Source organism: Coloeus monedula, assembly GCF_965178545.1.
Source record: "Coloeus monedula genome assembly, chromosome: 14".
Taxonomy (NCBI): Eukaryota; Metazoa; Chordata; class Aves; order Passeriformes; family Corvidae; genus Coloeus; species Coloeus monedula.
Genome location: NC_138794.1, coordinates 10,705,210 through 10,721,320, shown reverse-complemented (window position 1 = coordinate 10,721,320; position 16,111 = coordinate 10,705,210). Strand labels below are relative to the sequence as shown.

Here is a 16,111-nt window from a genome sequence, read left to right as displayed (position 1 = left end):
GTTCAGAGCTGTACACAGTGGTGACAGTGACCCAGTGACCATCCCATGCCTTGGAAGGGAGATACACTTGGTATTTATTTATTTATTTATTTAGGCGGCCTTATGTCTGATGGATTCAGATATTGAATCGTGTTGTTCCTGGCTTGGTTTTGAGTGGAGCTTTCATCGAAGGGTCCCTGTTTGTGAGCAGATGTTACCAAGAAAAGCTGCTTTGCACATTCAAATGGCAAGACAGAGCTAATGTGTCACACAATTATTTCTGAGTCAGTATTTGCTGGTGTTGTTTTAAAGATATTGAGCTGGCCCTGAACTTGCTCCAGTCGTTCACAGCCATTGCTGGAGGGTCCTGCAGTGCAGAAAGGCCTCCAGTTCATGTGGCCACATGTACAAGGACTCTGGTTGTCCCTGTGCAGTGATGGGCACTGTGCTCAGGAATATGCTCATTTGGGAGGCTGGTATATGGCTGGTTTTTCCCCCTCCTTTAGGGATGTTTTCCAGGGTAGCCAGTGCCTGTTCTTTATTGGATAGTGAAAACAGCATCTAAGCCTGATATGGAAGCCCCCAAGAGCACGCTGGAAGAACTGTTCTGGTTGTTTCCTGGAAGGCAGCAAGCTCTGATGCACCAGCATCAAAAATACACTCAGAGGTCCTGCAGACAAAACCTGTGACTTGCTTATAAGCTTTGGCTTTTGGCTTATGGTGATGGTGTTTCTGGAGTGCAGAAGCAGGAGCTGAGGCTGTAACCCTGCTGGATAAATGAGCTAATCCCAGTGTTACCCTAAGACAGCTCTAATGTGCTATAATGCAATTAGAGCATCACTAGAGGGCTTTCTGGCTGTGTTTGATTAGACTTGGCTTAGCAACCGTGTGCAGTGCCTGGATGGGTCTCACTGGTGTATACTGGAGCTAAGCCAGTTAAAGCTCTTTTGAATGTGTGGATGCACTTGCCACAGAGCTGGCTCTGTAGTGTGACTGGGATCTTCCTGAATCCACACCTTTAGATCCTGCTGATTCCTGTCCCACCCTGTGTCCACATCTGGCTGTACTTGAACCACAGTATCTGCAGGTTGAGACAGACAATCTGCCCAGTCACGGGTTCCAGGGAATGATGCATCCACGTCCTGGACTTTTCCTTCCCCCAAAGCACCAGCCCACAGCTTGCTGAAAGCTTTCTGTGGAAACAGAGGCCATGGGATGCCCTGCCATGAGAGCCAGCATGGGGACCATGGCAGTCAGTGTAATGATTGTCCCCCTCATGTCCCCACACAGCACTCTCTCCATCTACGGGATCAACCAGGCGGATGAAGCCATCTACCAGTGCCTGGCCGAGAACAGTGCGGGCTCCACGCAGGCCAGTGCCCGCCTCACCGTGCTGTGGGCTGATGGGCTGCCCAGCCCTCCTCAGGGTGTGAGGGCAGAGACTGTGTCTGCAACCACCATCCAAGTGTCCTGGGAAAAGCCCCTGCAGAACACCAAGGAGATCATTGGCTACGTGCTGCACATCCGGAAAGCTGCAGGTACGGTGCTACACCCACTGCTCAAAGCATCCTCAGCCTTCCTGTAATTTAGCAACACGGCCCACTAAGTAAAACCAGGTCTGCACTGCAGCAGTCCATGCTGCCATCAGTGTTCTCCATCACCTCCCAGTTTCTGAAGAGCAGAGATGAGGCTGTAAATACTCTGTAAATACCTGCAAATACTAAATATACCATTGTAAATGTTGAAAGTGTGGGGAGGGTGAACCCACATAGTCAAATATTGCTGCCCATGTAGCTCTCTGGCAAAGCACACAAAAATCACAGAATCAGAGAATCACAGAATGGGTTGGGTTGGAAGGGGCCTTAAGGATCATCCAGTTCCAACCCCTGCCACAGGAATATCTTGCCCTAGACCAGGTTGCTCAAAGCCTTATCCAACCTGGTCTTGAAATGTAAGCAGAAATGAGTGGGAGCATATCCACCCCAGGGACCAAAATTACTGCTTGCAACATCTGCTTATTCTCTTTATCTCTTGCAAAACCTAGCACTGCTGAGTTCTCTCTCCCTTTGCATTTCAGATCCCATAGAGATGGAGTACCAGGAGGCTGTTAGCAAGAGCACCTTCCAGCAGCTAGTGACTGATCTGGAGCCCTCAACCAGCTACAGCTTTTATATAAAGGCTTACACCTCCCGGGGTGCCAGCAAAGCCTCAGAAGTGACAGTGGTGAGCACGCTGGGGGAAGGTAAGGAACGCTTTGTGCAGGGACCCTCAGATGCTGACAGATGCTGTGTGTAGCAGCAGTGCCAGTCACCCCAACACTGCCCCACAGCACTGTGGCACTGTAGCCTGTGGTGTTGATGCTCCTTGTTCCTGCTGCTCCGCCTACTCTGGGATATTGTGTAAAACTCACTTGTATCATTGCAGGGGGGTTGACTGATTAAACACAGCATCGTCTCTCCCATCTGATGTTGTAGCAGGGGGTGAGTGCAAACCTGCCTGGCCTTGTGCATTGCAGCTGCTCTGGGCTGTTCCTAAACTCCTTGCTAAATGCAGACTTCCTGCTCCAGCAGCATCTTAGCATCTTCCAGCAGCTCTGGTACTCACAGCTCTTACTTGATAGGTGCCACACTTTTAAAGATTTTATTATTTTCTGCTCTATCCTGGGAAAACGATACTAGAGCTGAGCTGTCCCGACCTATAAATCCCTACCCTGGAGCAGCTTTCTGTTTCAGTGGGAAGTTAGGGTGATCTCTAAGGCTTTTTTCCCCTGACTTGGCCACCAGTTAGCTTCCCCAGTAAGACAGTGGGTGTTTTAATACAGGACCCTTGCACACAGGTACAAGGCAGAAACCACAGCCCCAGTGTTATCTGTCAGTCAGAACTGGAAGAATATTTTCCTAGAGAATCATCTGTTTCTGAATCCTGGCTTGTCTCAGATATGGAGACTAATTTCTTAGGAATCATTCTCATGAACATTCAGTAATTATGAATTTCCAGCGGAGAGGGCCGTGGGTATGAGGATATTATTTAGGATCAAATGGAAAAGTGTGTTGACTTCCAGGTGGGGGATCCAGTTCTCATTCTGTTCTCAGCCCTTGCACATATTTATTACAGAATATAAGCAAAAACACCAGTAAATCCTCACCCACTGGGTTGTTGCTCTGCAAGTTTATTTTCCTTGGTACTCTGCAGGGAATCAGTCACCCTTGGAGTTTGTTTTTCCTCCCAATTTAGAGGCATAAGGATGGGCTAAGGCAAAGCTTGAAACTCCTTGACCCGATACTCTGAGTTCAGCTCCAGGAGCTACAAGCCAGCCATGCTCTATAGAGCTTGGTGACTGCAGAAGTCCAGGTCAAGTCAGAGAGGACTTCTTGTCATTATTACTTTCAATCATGACAGGAATAGTTAGGTATCTGGTAATGGAATCATAAATTTCCTGGCTCTCTGAAGTTTTAAGGTATCTCTGTCCTCCTGTCCTTTAAAAAAGCCTTGTCCTGTGTAAAAAAGCTTCAGGAATTAGCTCTCTGTAGATGATGGACACTTGCTTGGTTCAGATCACTCAACCCCAGCCTGTGTTTTCCTTGTAAGAAGGTAAAAAGATATTTAAAAGCCCCAGTTCTGGCTTCATTTGTTTGCTTTGCTTCACTCGGGTGCCTGTTGCCTTCTGCTCACAGAGGAGAGCAGCTCAGAGAGCCAGGGCCCGGTGGCTTTTGTCACCAAATTTAGGCTTCACTGCAGATCTGTCTCTTCTCGTGGCCAAGCTGTTTCACCCTGTGCCCTCCCTACATGCACAAGAGAGCTGTGTCCACCCTGAGCTTGGGAACCCCTGGATCTGTGCTAACAACCTCAGAAAAGGATGGATTTTCCAAGATGCCATATCCAGCAGCCAGGGACAGCTCAGTGGAGCCAGGGCAGCAGAGATGCTGCCAGCTGGAGACTGGAGTGACCATGTTATGCTGGTATTGTTTGGAGCAAGAATATGAAATATTCCTCAGAAAACAGAGGAGCAGGGTTACTTTTGGCTCAGGGCCATCAGCTTTTCAGGGCTGGCAATACGCTGAGAGCATGCTTGGCTGAAGCCTCCGATGCTTTCTTGAGACACAGTGCTCCTTCCTTTGTGCCAGTACTGATTTTGGATGGAAAGTAGAAGGGAAGACGCTGTAGAGAAGGGACCCAAGTGAACCTTGTCCTCCTCCATAAACCTCACTCTCTGGGAAGGCTCTTCTGCCTCCTCCCTGTCATTCTCCTTTACGCCGTTTCACAAATGCTGTGGTATTTTAAATCTCAAATGCTTTCTGCTTCATTAAGCAGCACACACTCCTCTGTTCTTGTCTTTTAATGCTTTTTAGGGTTTTCTCCAGGACTTTTTGACATTTCTCTAGGATGAAGACTGTTCCTTTAGTCATCTTCGGCTAAAGACGCCTTCAAGAAGAAAGTTGAAATGACCTGGGGAAAATTCCAAACAGCACGGAAGAGGAAAACAAGTATCCCAGCCCTTAGCATGAGGGAGATGCCTCACTTATAGTAGCTCCATATTATGTCTAATATATACTTCTGTGAAGCACCTATCTGCTGGTGTGTGTACATATATTTACACACACACAGATATATTCCATTGTATACACTTATTTGTGTAATCACGTTATAAACAGCACGTGCATTCTGCGAGTGCATATACCTATAATCAGTATTATACATATATATATACTCAAAGTTTGAATAAATACGATATATTCCATACTTTGAAGGAGAGATATTCTTGTGGTTTTTATTAAATGTAAGGCTCTGCAACCATAAAATAAAGCCAACTCTTCACAAATCAGGATGGCCCACATCAGTGTTTCTTTGTCCATGGGATAATGTGATAATTTCCCTTTCTGTGGTGTTTTCATCTGTGGCTGGAAAAGTGATGCTTTAAGCAAGGGTCCAACTTCTCAGAGCGGGGATTTTGCCCTAGAGGGAATTGGGAGAATGAGAAAAAAGGAGTATTTAATTGGACTGCAAAAATACACAGCCTTGGGAGGAATGGCACATTCTGATATAAATAGACTTTACTCTGTGTTTTGTACTCAGGAATTGTTAAGTTCAGCCTTCCCAGCAATGAAATGCACATCAGAATAAATCCTAGCAAGAAGGAGTACTTCAGCCCATTTTTTTCCCACTGGCAGCACTCAGGCAGGATGGGATCTCATTAATGTGACCCAGGACACTGGGTCTTTCCTCCCGAATCCACGTGGAAATATGCAGCAGTCAGCAAGGACTTGTTCATCTCCATGGGCTTATTCAGAAGACATCGAGCAAAGCTCCTGCAGCCTGAAGGAGGGCATCACTTTGGGAAGAGACAGGATTGCCCAGACCCTCCTGCTCACCTGGAGAGGCATCCATCCTTCCTCTAAATCTCCTTGTGGGAAGGCTTGAGCTCTCAGTACCTGGGAAAAGACAAACGGTTGTGCTGTGCAGTTTTACTGTTAAATTGAGGAAATGCCCTTTTTAGCTCTCATCAGTCTTAGACTGACATGGCCACATTTCATCTGCTTTTCCCCATTGCTCACTAATGGTTGCGCTGAACTCTCTGCCAAAGGCCGGGTTTGCATTGCTCATCCTTAGAGACCCTTTAGGGAGAAACAAGCCAGAAAGCAGCTTCGGTCCAGTTCAGGCCCAGCAATCCTTGTATTTGGAACTGCTGAGCTTCTAATCATGTGGGATTGGAAAAATAGCTCTACCTCAAAGCTTGGAGGCTGCTGGAGAAGTAGGGCTGTTCTGCTGGATGATTTTGCTGTGGGGTGAGCTGAACTTGGTGCCTGCTGCCCAAAAACTCTTCTCCTTCCTGATGCCAGTGTTGGAGCAGAGCCCTGGGCAGGGCAGAGCCTGCAGCACCTCATGCTTTGCACTTTCTGGATGGTGCCAAAGGCTGGGGAACTGATGGGAGAGTTTAGCCTGGGGGTGTTTTGTGGAAATGAGGAAAAAAATCATCAGTGAAATGTCCTGCTGAGACACATCTGGTATTGGTGTGACCAGTGTAGGAGAAAGCGGGGGGGAGGAGGAAACACGGACTGGATGCCCCAGTGCTGCCCAGGGCACAAGGCTGGGCTAGGGGCAGAGTCAGCTTTGGAAAACCCAGGTATCACAAGAAAATTGGCTTTGATATGCAGATCTTTCCTCTCAATCCAGACCGATGGGGCAGGATGGGGCCAGGCAGCTTTTTGGGGACCTGGAGAGGGAATGGTCTGACCCCCTCTGCAGCACATCCCGAGAATAAGGGCAGGGTTTTGGGGCATTTACTGGAGCATGTTCCTGGTGGACTTAGAATCAGCAGCAGGGACATCTTCCCAGCTAACCCCCTGTGTGCCCCTAAGGTCAGGTAAGTGTCTGCCTCCCAAAACAAGCCAGCCCCAGCTGTGCAGGGATCTCGGGCTGTGCGGGGATCTTGGGTTGCTCAGCTGTTCAGGGCTGTTGATGAAGATGCCTCAGTTCTCTTCTGAGTCCCCAGCACAGTCACAAACCTCCCTCCTAAAGCTGATGGGGAGAGCAAGCCCCCTGCAAGCCAGTGCAGGTACCTAGCACACTTTTAAGACGAATGTCTCCAGCTCCATCCCATCTGGTTCCTTCCTCCAGGAAGAGGGGATTAATCACTGTGAAAGGTCTGTGCCTCAGGGTGAGGGCAAAAAATTGGAATTTGAGAATGCATTGCCAAAGTCACTGCATTCCTGCCCTGACCCGGCCAGGCTGAGCATCAGATTGCAACCAAAGTGTAAAAGTAGCTTCTGCTTGCTGATGTGAGCAGAGGGAACTCTTGGAAGCTCCTGCAGCTCCCTGAAGAAGTTCAAAGCTGTTAAACCAGATTCTGGTGTGCTCAGATTTTTCTCAGTCTCAGCTGGCACATTCTTTGGTGCAGTGACTGCAGGGAAAGGCTGCTGGGAAATTTCTCATCACACAAACAGAAAAAGCACATGCAACCCACTGTCTTTCTCTCTCTGTTTCAGTCCCAGCCATGCCATCCCTCTTTATTAAAGTCATTAACAGCACCACCGTGCAGGCAACGTGGGAGCCTTCCATCAAACTGGGCCAGCACAAAGGCTTCAAGCTGTATTACCGCAAAGTCCACCTCTCCCAGTACACAGGTCCAGTGCTCCTGGCCAGCAACGTCACTGCCTACAACATTACCCACCTGGGTGAGTATGGTGACACCTTGATCCATGTCCCCTCCCCACCCCTGTCGTGATTAGCAGGAGAGAGCTCGAATGTGCAGCCCAACCCCTTAATGCTGCAGCTTCTCCCCCAGGTTTTGTGGGTGCTTTCCCAGCAACAGGTACGTTTGCAGCATCTTGTGTGTATTTGGTAAGATGTTCTTTTCCCAAATAAGTGTTACTGGGGGAGATGAGGCTCATGGTTACACCTGAACTGTCCCTCTTGTGTCCCGCCCCGGGCAGACGCATCGGTGGTTTACGAAGTCAAGCTCCTTGCCTACAACCAGCATGGAGATGGAAACTCCACTGTCCGCTTCGTATCCCTGAGGGAAACCGTGGAGAGGACAGGTGAGATGGGACCTGGGTCTCAGTGCTGGTTTTGGGAAGCTCTGCAGGAAGGTGGTGAGGCCAAACACATCCTGCGTGCCACCTGTGGCATTACCCTCATTTCACCTTCAGCCACTCATTTATTTTCAGCATCACAAATAATGCTGAGGCAAAACTCTGCAGGGCTGAGAGCACCTGGATGGCTTTTTTACCAATGGGGAGAAGACAAACCAAATGTTTTGCATATGCCAGGTTTGTCCCCTAAACTTGAACCAGAGGTGAGGCCATGAACATGAACAACCCCTATGCATAAGGTACAAGCTGCCATCCTCAGGTGAGACATGGTGCACTGAGCATCTCTGCTCTCCTGGAGCTCTCCTGGATATTTTGACCTTCACTGGTCAAAAGGGAGGACACATGGCTTTGGAAAAGGAAATGGCTGCAGAGTGTGAGCCCTGCATTACACAGCAACAAAGGAGAAACCTCTAGAGGGAATTTCTTAACTGATCACACCTTTCATATTCATCTATGTGTAAAAAACATCCTGCTGCTTTTGGAAGCCTTTTAAGCCTCCAATGGGAATATCTTCAATAGATAGTTATTAGTCTGTCTGTGCTGGAGTAAATACTAATCTCATTGGCATCTGTCTACTCCATCAGGTTTCAGCTTGCTCTGATGTGGTGGCTGCCTCTTACCTCCCACCTTGGCATGGGGGATTGCAAAAATTAACATCAGAGTGGGTTTTTTCATTAATTGTGTCTCATGACAGCAGCCAGGTAATGGGGCTGGCTCACTACAGACATTCCAGTCTTGTGCTTGCTGTGTGCACCCTCCTGGGGTGCTGGGAGCAAGGGAGGTGCTTGGCAGGCAGCGACCCCCCTGCTTCCCACGTGGTTCTCCTCTTCCTATACACAGCTCCCAGCACTGCCCAAGACTCTGACTTTGGCTGTGGGCTCCCCAAAAGCTGGAGGAGCAATAGAAGAGTAGCACCACTGACCTCCCTCTTCTCCTTTTCCTGGCAGTGCTGAATCCTCCCTGTGACTGCATGAAGGATGAGCAGAACAATAAAACCTCCACAACGGGCATCATCATCGGGATCCACATCGGTGTCACATGCATCATATTCTGCATCCTCTTCCTTATGTTTGGGTACCGAGGAAGGTAGGGATGCTCACGCCACTGCTCAGGGGTGGTGGTCCCTGGTACTGTGGGTGTGCCCAACTGAGTCTCACATTCCCAGTGCAATGCTGGACTTTATAGGATAGACTGAAGGATGAAGGAATGTAGCACAGGGATAAGGCAGATGCTGGCTTGGGGGAAGGAGTAGAGGATGAACCACCTCTCTCACTCTCAGGCCCCATCTCTTTATTTTTCAGGTTGCTGATGTGCAAAAATGTGCAGGAGCAGCTGTCAACCCCACAGATCCCCCGGAGCCAGCGGAGCGCCACGGGCCTTGTCCTGAACGGGGCCACTCGTAGGGACAGGGACGACCGGGACTTGAATGGAAAGCAGCTGGATATGAATGAGCTGGAGAGGTTATTTCCAGCATCCCCATCCCAGGAGCAGCAGGAGAAGGGAATAATGGTAAGTCCAGCAGGACGGGAGCACACCTGGCTGTGCATCCGTGAGCTGTCACTGTCACTGCATTGTCCCCCCCTACTCTCTCTCTCCAGTTGCCTCACAGCCCGTCAGCCCCCCATGATGAAACCCAGATCTCTACACTCCCTCTGGATGAGTTCAGCATCATTGAGGAGCAGCCAGACCCCCTCCCAAAAAACCCCTGTGGCAGCAGTCCTGCTGCTCTGGCTCCCAATCATGGTCCTGCCAATGAAGGATAAAACTGCCAAGACTCAAAGCCTCTTGTAGGAGTTACCAGAAACCAAACCCGCGGCTGGTGATATCTTTACGAGTTGTCAATCTCAGGTCAATTGAAGATTTCTACGGTCTGATTGTTATTTTTTTGTTTTGCTTTATTTTTATATATATATATAAATATATATATATGTATACAGCCTTTTGGAAATTCTGTGAAGTTTATCTTTCTGACCTCTCTTGAGCCTCTCAATGTGTTTCTTCCAATGACGGCTCTCTGGAGACTGGTCATGATGGATTTTCCCTGCAGCTGCTATGTAACAGACTCCTTGGCAGAGTTTGGCAAACCCTCTAGTCTCTGACAGACTGGAGATACAGTGGAGCCCCCATCTCTTGGCATCCCAGACTTTTTCCTGATCAGCAGCTTTAGGACTACTTTTTGGATCTATTTTTCATTTCCAGAAGACTGGATTTGGAAAAATCCTTCTAACTTGACTCCAAAAATCGAGGCCCAGGAAGGCTCTCTCTCCATGGATTTGATGATTTTGTACACTTTCGCTATTTCTCAGGATACTTTTTTTGCGGATTGACTTTAAATAATATGAAAAAAAAAAAAAAGAAAAAAAAAAGAGTGTATGTGTGTCAAAGGATGCCTGAGGGCTACTGAAAGACTCGGACAGACAACCCGAGTGAACTCAGAACCTACCTCAACCGGAATGAATGTCTTCTGGGAAGCAGAAATACCTGTGTCTTCCTTCGTGTTCAAACAAACAAGTAGCATAGCACTTGGTCAGTACAAGCATGGTCCTACCTCAGCAGTCACGCTCTGTACCCGCCACCTTGGTGGCTTCCTTGTTGTCATTCCCATGTAAAGCACTTCCAAACATTTGAAAGCAATGTTCTACCTCAAGCGTGAGAGAAACTCATGTGTGAGAGTGTGTGTGTGTGTGTGTGTGTGTGTGTCCCCTCTTCCCCAATTCCTGCATCTCCCACCCAGCCCCAAGTGAAGCCCAATGCTTCACTGATGTTATGAGCTTTACTTTTGGGCGTTCTGGTGTGATTTTGTGTGGCGGAGATTCGTGTTGTGGTTTTTTACTTCAAAGATTGTTGGGGCTGTCACAGACAAGCAGCGCGATGCCATGTGGCTCCCTGGCACCGCTGCCCTTCCAGGGCTGATTTGGGCACCAGTCCATCCTGAGTTTGAAGATATGGGGTGCTCAGATGCCAGTACTGGGGCCAGGGCACCCTTCTGCCTCATCAGTGTGCTGCTCCCCAAGGCTGATTCCCAGCAGGATGATCTATGGCATGTGCTGGCACAAGCAGCACAACACACCCTTGGGAGGTGGGAACTTGGATGTCACTGTCTTGTCCCAAAGCCCACCCTGCTATCAGGAGCACCCATGGGGAAACCCCAACAGAGCACTTCCAGAATCCCTTGAGATGCTACTGAGCTGCTCCCAGCTCTTCCAGCGCCTTTCCAGCCACAGGAGAATGTCCAAAGGATGAGTAGAGCCAAAAAGGGTTCAGTTTCCCAGACGGGACAAGGCAAGGAGGATGCTGGGGGCTGCCAGAGCTGCTCCTTCCCCATGCCCATGGTGGGCAGAGGAGCTCCTGACACCAAAGAGAGGGTTTGTCCCTTCCAGAGATCAACCACCAACCTGACAGTGTGGAGGTTGGTTGTCCTGGCGTGGTGCAGCCTTGTGAGTCAGTGCGTGACTGGCATTGTCCATGGGTGAGAGGGGGGCACACATGGGGAACAGGGACACCAGGTGCCAGATGGTGCCGGAGGGCAGCCCTTTCCCTGCTGTGTGAGGTGGTTAAATCCAGGCAAATGTGAAGGTTTGATCTCTTTGTGTAGGTGGTGGTAAATCAAACGTTGCTGTATTTGCAAGGACAGTGAAAGGAATCAGGAAAGGAAATTAGTTTTTTTTTTTAAAAAGTATTAATTGCATTTTTTTAAATGGTACCAGTGGGAGAGTCCCTCATGACCTGCCCAGCTGGCAATGGGATGAAACTGATGGCTGTGTAAATAGTACAATATACAGGAGGATGAGCAAATGCCTCTTCCCTGAGTTGAGCCCTGGTACTGGGCAGGGTTACCTGGGAGCAGGACTCTGTCCTTCCATGTTACCTCATCCAGCTTGGCCCAAGTAGACGTAATGGCACCAATCTCAAGAGCAAGGAGCTGTTCAGGCTCAGTGTTCCTAGCCCTCTTCCATTAAAATTTCTCCTCCTGTAGACATCATGCAGGACAGAAAAGATGCGAAGGGTTAAATTTTGGCATTAACCCCCCCCAAACAGCCTCTCCCCACCCCACCAAAGAGGCTAAATGGGCTGTCAGAGGATCCCTGCTCACACCTGTGATGCTGGACCTGGAGACAGCCTGGGAAGGGACTGCTGGGGGACAGCACCATGTGAGACCAATAGCACAGCCCACCCTATCGCAGGAGCCGAGGTTAGGGGAAGGCAGGAGGGAGGAGAAGACACCAAACAGCTCGAGTTATAACCTCATATCAAAGACAACCTGATCCTCTCCTGACATCCCAGTCCCACTCCAGCCCAGTTTTTCTTTTTATTGTTTTTTTCATGTGTGTAATGCCGCCATTCACATTGAATAAGTACTGTTGCCAAAGTGAACACAGAACCTAGAGTAGTGTTCAGCTCAGACTTCCTGGAGCTGTGAACATGCTATTAAATTAATATCATATTATTGTGATATTGTAATAGTAACAAGTATTTGTCACTACTTCCTTTTATTAAAGGGAAATGCTGTGCCATTTGACTAGTTGGAATACAATAGTATGTGAAGAGTAGAGCTTTTTCTTTTGTTTTTTTTTTAATTATGCAGAAATGTGGTGGCTTAAACCAATGCAGATTCTGTGTTGGTTTGAGATGGTTGAAAATGGATGTAAATCTTTAAAGACTATTTTTTAGATGTTTAGCTTTTCCTATTTTTTGGGGTTTCTTTTCCACTCTTGTGAGTCTGTACCATTGGGACCTAACGCAGATGGTTGCAGCAGCTCAGTCCCTGAAGGGGTGTGGCTGAAGTCTGGTGATCCATGAGGATACACGGTCTTCCCTGAATTACCTAAATCCACCAAACTGGGCAAAAAAACCCACTCAAAATTACATATTGGCTTTGTGCTTCTAGCTGTCACTCAGCTGGATAAGTGACATGTAACAGCCCCACTCACTGTACTTCAGTGCTTGAACTGGGCTGGAGACGAAGCTGTCCCAACCCAAAACTTGGGAAAGCATCACCTAGAGCATGTCTGGCCCTTAATCTGTGAAATGAGAAGGAAAAAAGAATTAAAAAAGAGCTTGTGTTTGGTTTCAGCATGGGGGACAGTGTCCTTCGTTCATCCAAACTGCTGCCCTGGTTTTGAAGGAAACTGATGGAATTTTATTCTGTGCTTGGGGCACAATTGTACTCAAGCAGACAAGTTGTACTAGGGTAGACACATATTTGGGTGGATGTGGGACAGCAGGTGTGTTGCAGATGTGGGGCTGTGTCACAAGACACGGGTCAAGGCATCATTTGATGTCCCCAGACCAGAGGCGGAGGCAGCCAGACAGTCCCAAGGTGGTTCCCAGCGCTTTTCACCATTGGTGCCCGCCTGCGAGCCAAGGGCAGCACTCCCTTCACACTTCTTTACACACCACAACATCTAAGGAGCAGGTTGCAAGGCTTCTCATTCCTTTCTGCCCCCCCCCTCCCCCCCACCTTTTTCCTGATGGGAGGAATCAGTTCTACCCAGAGATAAAACCACTGGATAACGGGCAGGTGTTGGATCTGGTGCAAACTGCTGGAAACCGCCTGTGTTTGGGGTAGGAATCTCATCCTGTAGTATTTTTCAAATAATTACACTTATTCAACCTGTTGCCTTTTCTCAGCTGATCCCAAAAACCCTCTTATTTTCTGGCTGTGGTGAGATGAAATTATAGGAAGGAATAAATATCCAAAAGCTGATTTTTTTTTTAAATTTTTGGTAACCCATAATGGGCACAACCTATTCTTGGAGATCTCAAGTTAACCAGAGATGGCTTCTTCCTCAGGGATAGTATCCACATTGTCTTTAGTTGAACAGGGAATAGTTTCATGCTGTGACAGGGTATTTTCACAATGTTGGATTCAGGTATTTATTTGTCTACCGTTATCTTTCTTCTTCCTTGTTTTGTAAAGGTATTTAAGTGCTGGACCAGTTTGGGAATTTTAAAGCTTCCACCCAAAATTATACCAAGGTACTGTAGGTTTTAAGTTGGCAATAAGAGGAGAGAAGCTATGAAGTGTTGCTGCCTCTGGATAGTGAAGGGAAGAGTTTTGCTGCCTGTGGGGGTGTTCCTCTGGGATAACCATCCCATGGCATTTCAGGGGGGATCAGTACAGTGTCCAAGCCCTCTCTGAGCTGAGTGACAGCACTTAAGCCTGGGAAGATTGGTTAAAAAAAAGGAAATTAAAAGCTTATGGAAACAAATGGGGGGAGCTCCTCACTTCATCTGTGCAAACAGTGTGTGGAAATCTATCCCTCCCCATGCGCACCAGAGCAGGCAGGTTACAGATCCCATTGAGCAACTTGATGCCAGCTCGTTTGTTTCCCTCACCCTCCAAATTAAAAAAAGGGAAAGGAAAAGGAAGGTGCCTGGGCTGGAGCTGCGGGCGGGGAGATGGGGATGAGTGAAGCAACAGCACCCCCAGCTGAAAGTGCTGCTGGCATGGGGCCATGGCATTGAACCCCCCTGGAACACTCAGAATCAGGGAAATGGCTCCAGGTTTACTCCAAGGGCAGAGCCTGGGCTTCAGCATCATGTGGGAAGAAGGGACGGGGCCAGTTGTGAAGCCCAGCGAGTCGGGGACAAGCCTGATTTCATGGAGCTTTGGATCAGGGTCTGACTTAAAAAGCAAAGAAGGATTTGTACTTTGATCCTATTTATCATGTAAACTTGCAATATCTTTATGTTTGTAAGAAAGTCATAATGAAACCAATGCTAAACCTTTGTCCCAGTCCTTTTAGGGAATCAACTGTTAGGAGTAATACTATAAACCCAAATTGCAAAGCACTTTTCTACTGTTTATTTTCTACCTTTCTTACTTTGAACTGTCTTGGTACTGAAATCCCACTGATCCCACAATTGTTAGCTCTGTATTAAAAAAATAATAATAAAATAAAACCCAGGTTTTTTGTAGTTTGCTCTGTTTAGATTTTAGCCTGTGGCTACTTGTACAAGAAAAATAAAACTAGAATAAATGAGCCTGTGTGGGGCTTTTCTTTTCACATGCAGGGCTGTGGTGTGGGGATCATGCAGGGCAACTTGGGGCATCATCACATCAGATGGATGGCAATGAATCCAGCTCCTCTCAAAGAGCAGCTTCCAAAACTCAGCATTTAAGGGCTGAGGGGTTTTTTGGGAGCTGGGTGAGATGAAACCTCCAGGGTCACAGTGTGACACCTGTGCTTGGAAGTGCAAATCAATTTCCAAAGAATCTTGGCTCTTGTTCAGCTATTGCTGCATCTGCTTTTTCCACTGCCTGCAGCGCTAATGGGGCAGTACCTGTGAGGGTGGGGAGGCCCTGGCACAGGCTGCCAAGAGAAGCTGTGGCTGCCCCATCCCTGAAGTGTCCAAGGCCAGGTTGGATGGGGCTTGGAGCAGCCTGGGATAGTAGAAGGTGTCCCTACCCATGGCAGGGGCTGGAACTGAATGATTGATAAGGTCCCTTCCAATCCAAACCATTCTGGGATTCTAAGGTGCATCCTTGCCCCAAAACAGGCTGTGAACCATAAGCCACCCTCCTGCCACTGTCCCGTGTGCTGCTGCTGCTGCTGCTGCCCTCGATGCCAAAGGACAGGCAGAGTAGAGGCTGCAGGGAATAAATGAGCAAGATTGAGCCCAGCAGCACTTTCTAAAGGGGTTTCAATAAGCAGGTGAGTGAAAAGTCACTTCAAACAACTCCCCAAAGCTCTCGGAACTGCTAAATTGCAGCATGGATTGTCTAAATATATACTTCATAATAAATACCAGCACAAAAACTGATTTTATTTCCCAGTGGCAATGCAAGAGGTGAAAAAAAGATCAGAGTGGGCTCACTCAGGGGATTTTCATGTAAGTTCAGTGAAATCTGGTACTGCAGATAGCAGCTGCAAAGTCAAGGTATTGTGTAGAGCTTGTGGCTTTCATTAAAAAGGACTTTCCCTGCCTTTATGGCAATAAAAAAAAGGTTTGACAATATTAATCTGAAGTCTTAGAAACTAAGGCAATAAAAAACCCCAAGCAATACATTTAAATCGCTTTGAGTTTGGGCTGTTGGAAATACTAAGAGCCCTCAAAAAAACCCTACTTGAGTGCTCAAAACTCATCTTTAATAGACACAATCTCCTTTTGACCATGTGTATTCAAATTTCTGCTGGAAACATCTCAAATCAACTTTTCAGCTACAGAAACACTAAAAAAAATTAAGTTAGGTGTTTTCGGCTCCAAACACTACATTCCTGCCTCAGACATTGCCAGAGAAAATGTTACTAATGTCCTAGTTATAACCCTGCCAACACAGGGAGAATTTATAATATCCCATAAAGCCCTAACTGTTGGAAAGGTCATTTTGGTGTTAATACTGCTTGGGCATCACCGCTTCATTTGCTGACACTTTTACAGAGCCACGCTTGATTCCAGCATTGCTGTTGTAAAACCTTTACAGCGACGGCCTCAGCCTCCAAAAATCATCTTAAAAATCAAGAGCTGGAACATCTTCATCAGCAGGTGCAGGCAGCCCAGAAAGGCTCCGCTCTCTCTCAGTGTGGGGTCCCCCAAAA

The 16,111-nt window shown here is 47.7% G+C and overlaps 1 protein-coding gene across 1 annotated transcript in view; it reads left to right on the top strand.

Annotated features, from left to right (window-relative positions):
- The window catches only part of IGDCC3 (immunoglobulin superfamily DCC subclass member 3), a gene marked incomplete at both ends in the record, with an annotated part of 97,112 nt that extends 87,781 nt beyond the window's left edge, over positions 1 to 9,331 (top strand). The window contains 7 exons of the mRNA XM_082290384.1: positions 1,270 to 1,517; positions 2,057 to 2,221; positions 6,963 to 7,151; positions 7,410 to 7,514; positions 8,516 to 8,654; positions 8,870 to 9,077; positions 9,167 to 9,331. Of these exons, the coding sequence (XP_082146510.1) occupies positions 1,270 to 1,517; positions 2,057 to 2,221; positions 6,963 to 7,151; positions 7,410 to 7,514; positions 8,516 to 8,654; positions 8,870 to 9,077; positions 9,167 to 9,331 (1,219 nt within the window). The remainder of the gene's footprint in view (positions 1 to 1,269; positions 1,518 to 2,056; positions 2,222 to 6,962; positions 7,152 to 7,409; positions 7,515 to 8,515; positions 8,655 to 8,869; positions 9,078 to 9,166) is intronic.
- Positions 9,332 to 16,111: the final 6,780 nt, after the last annotated feature.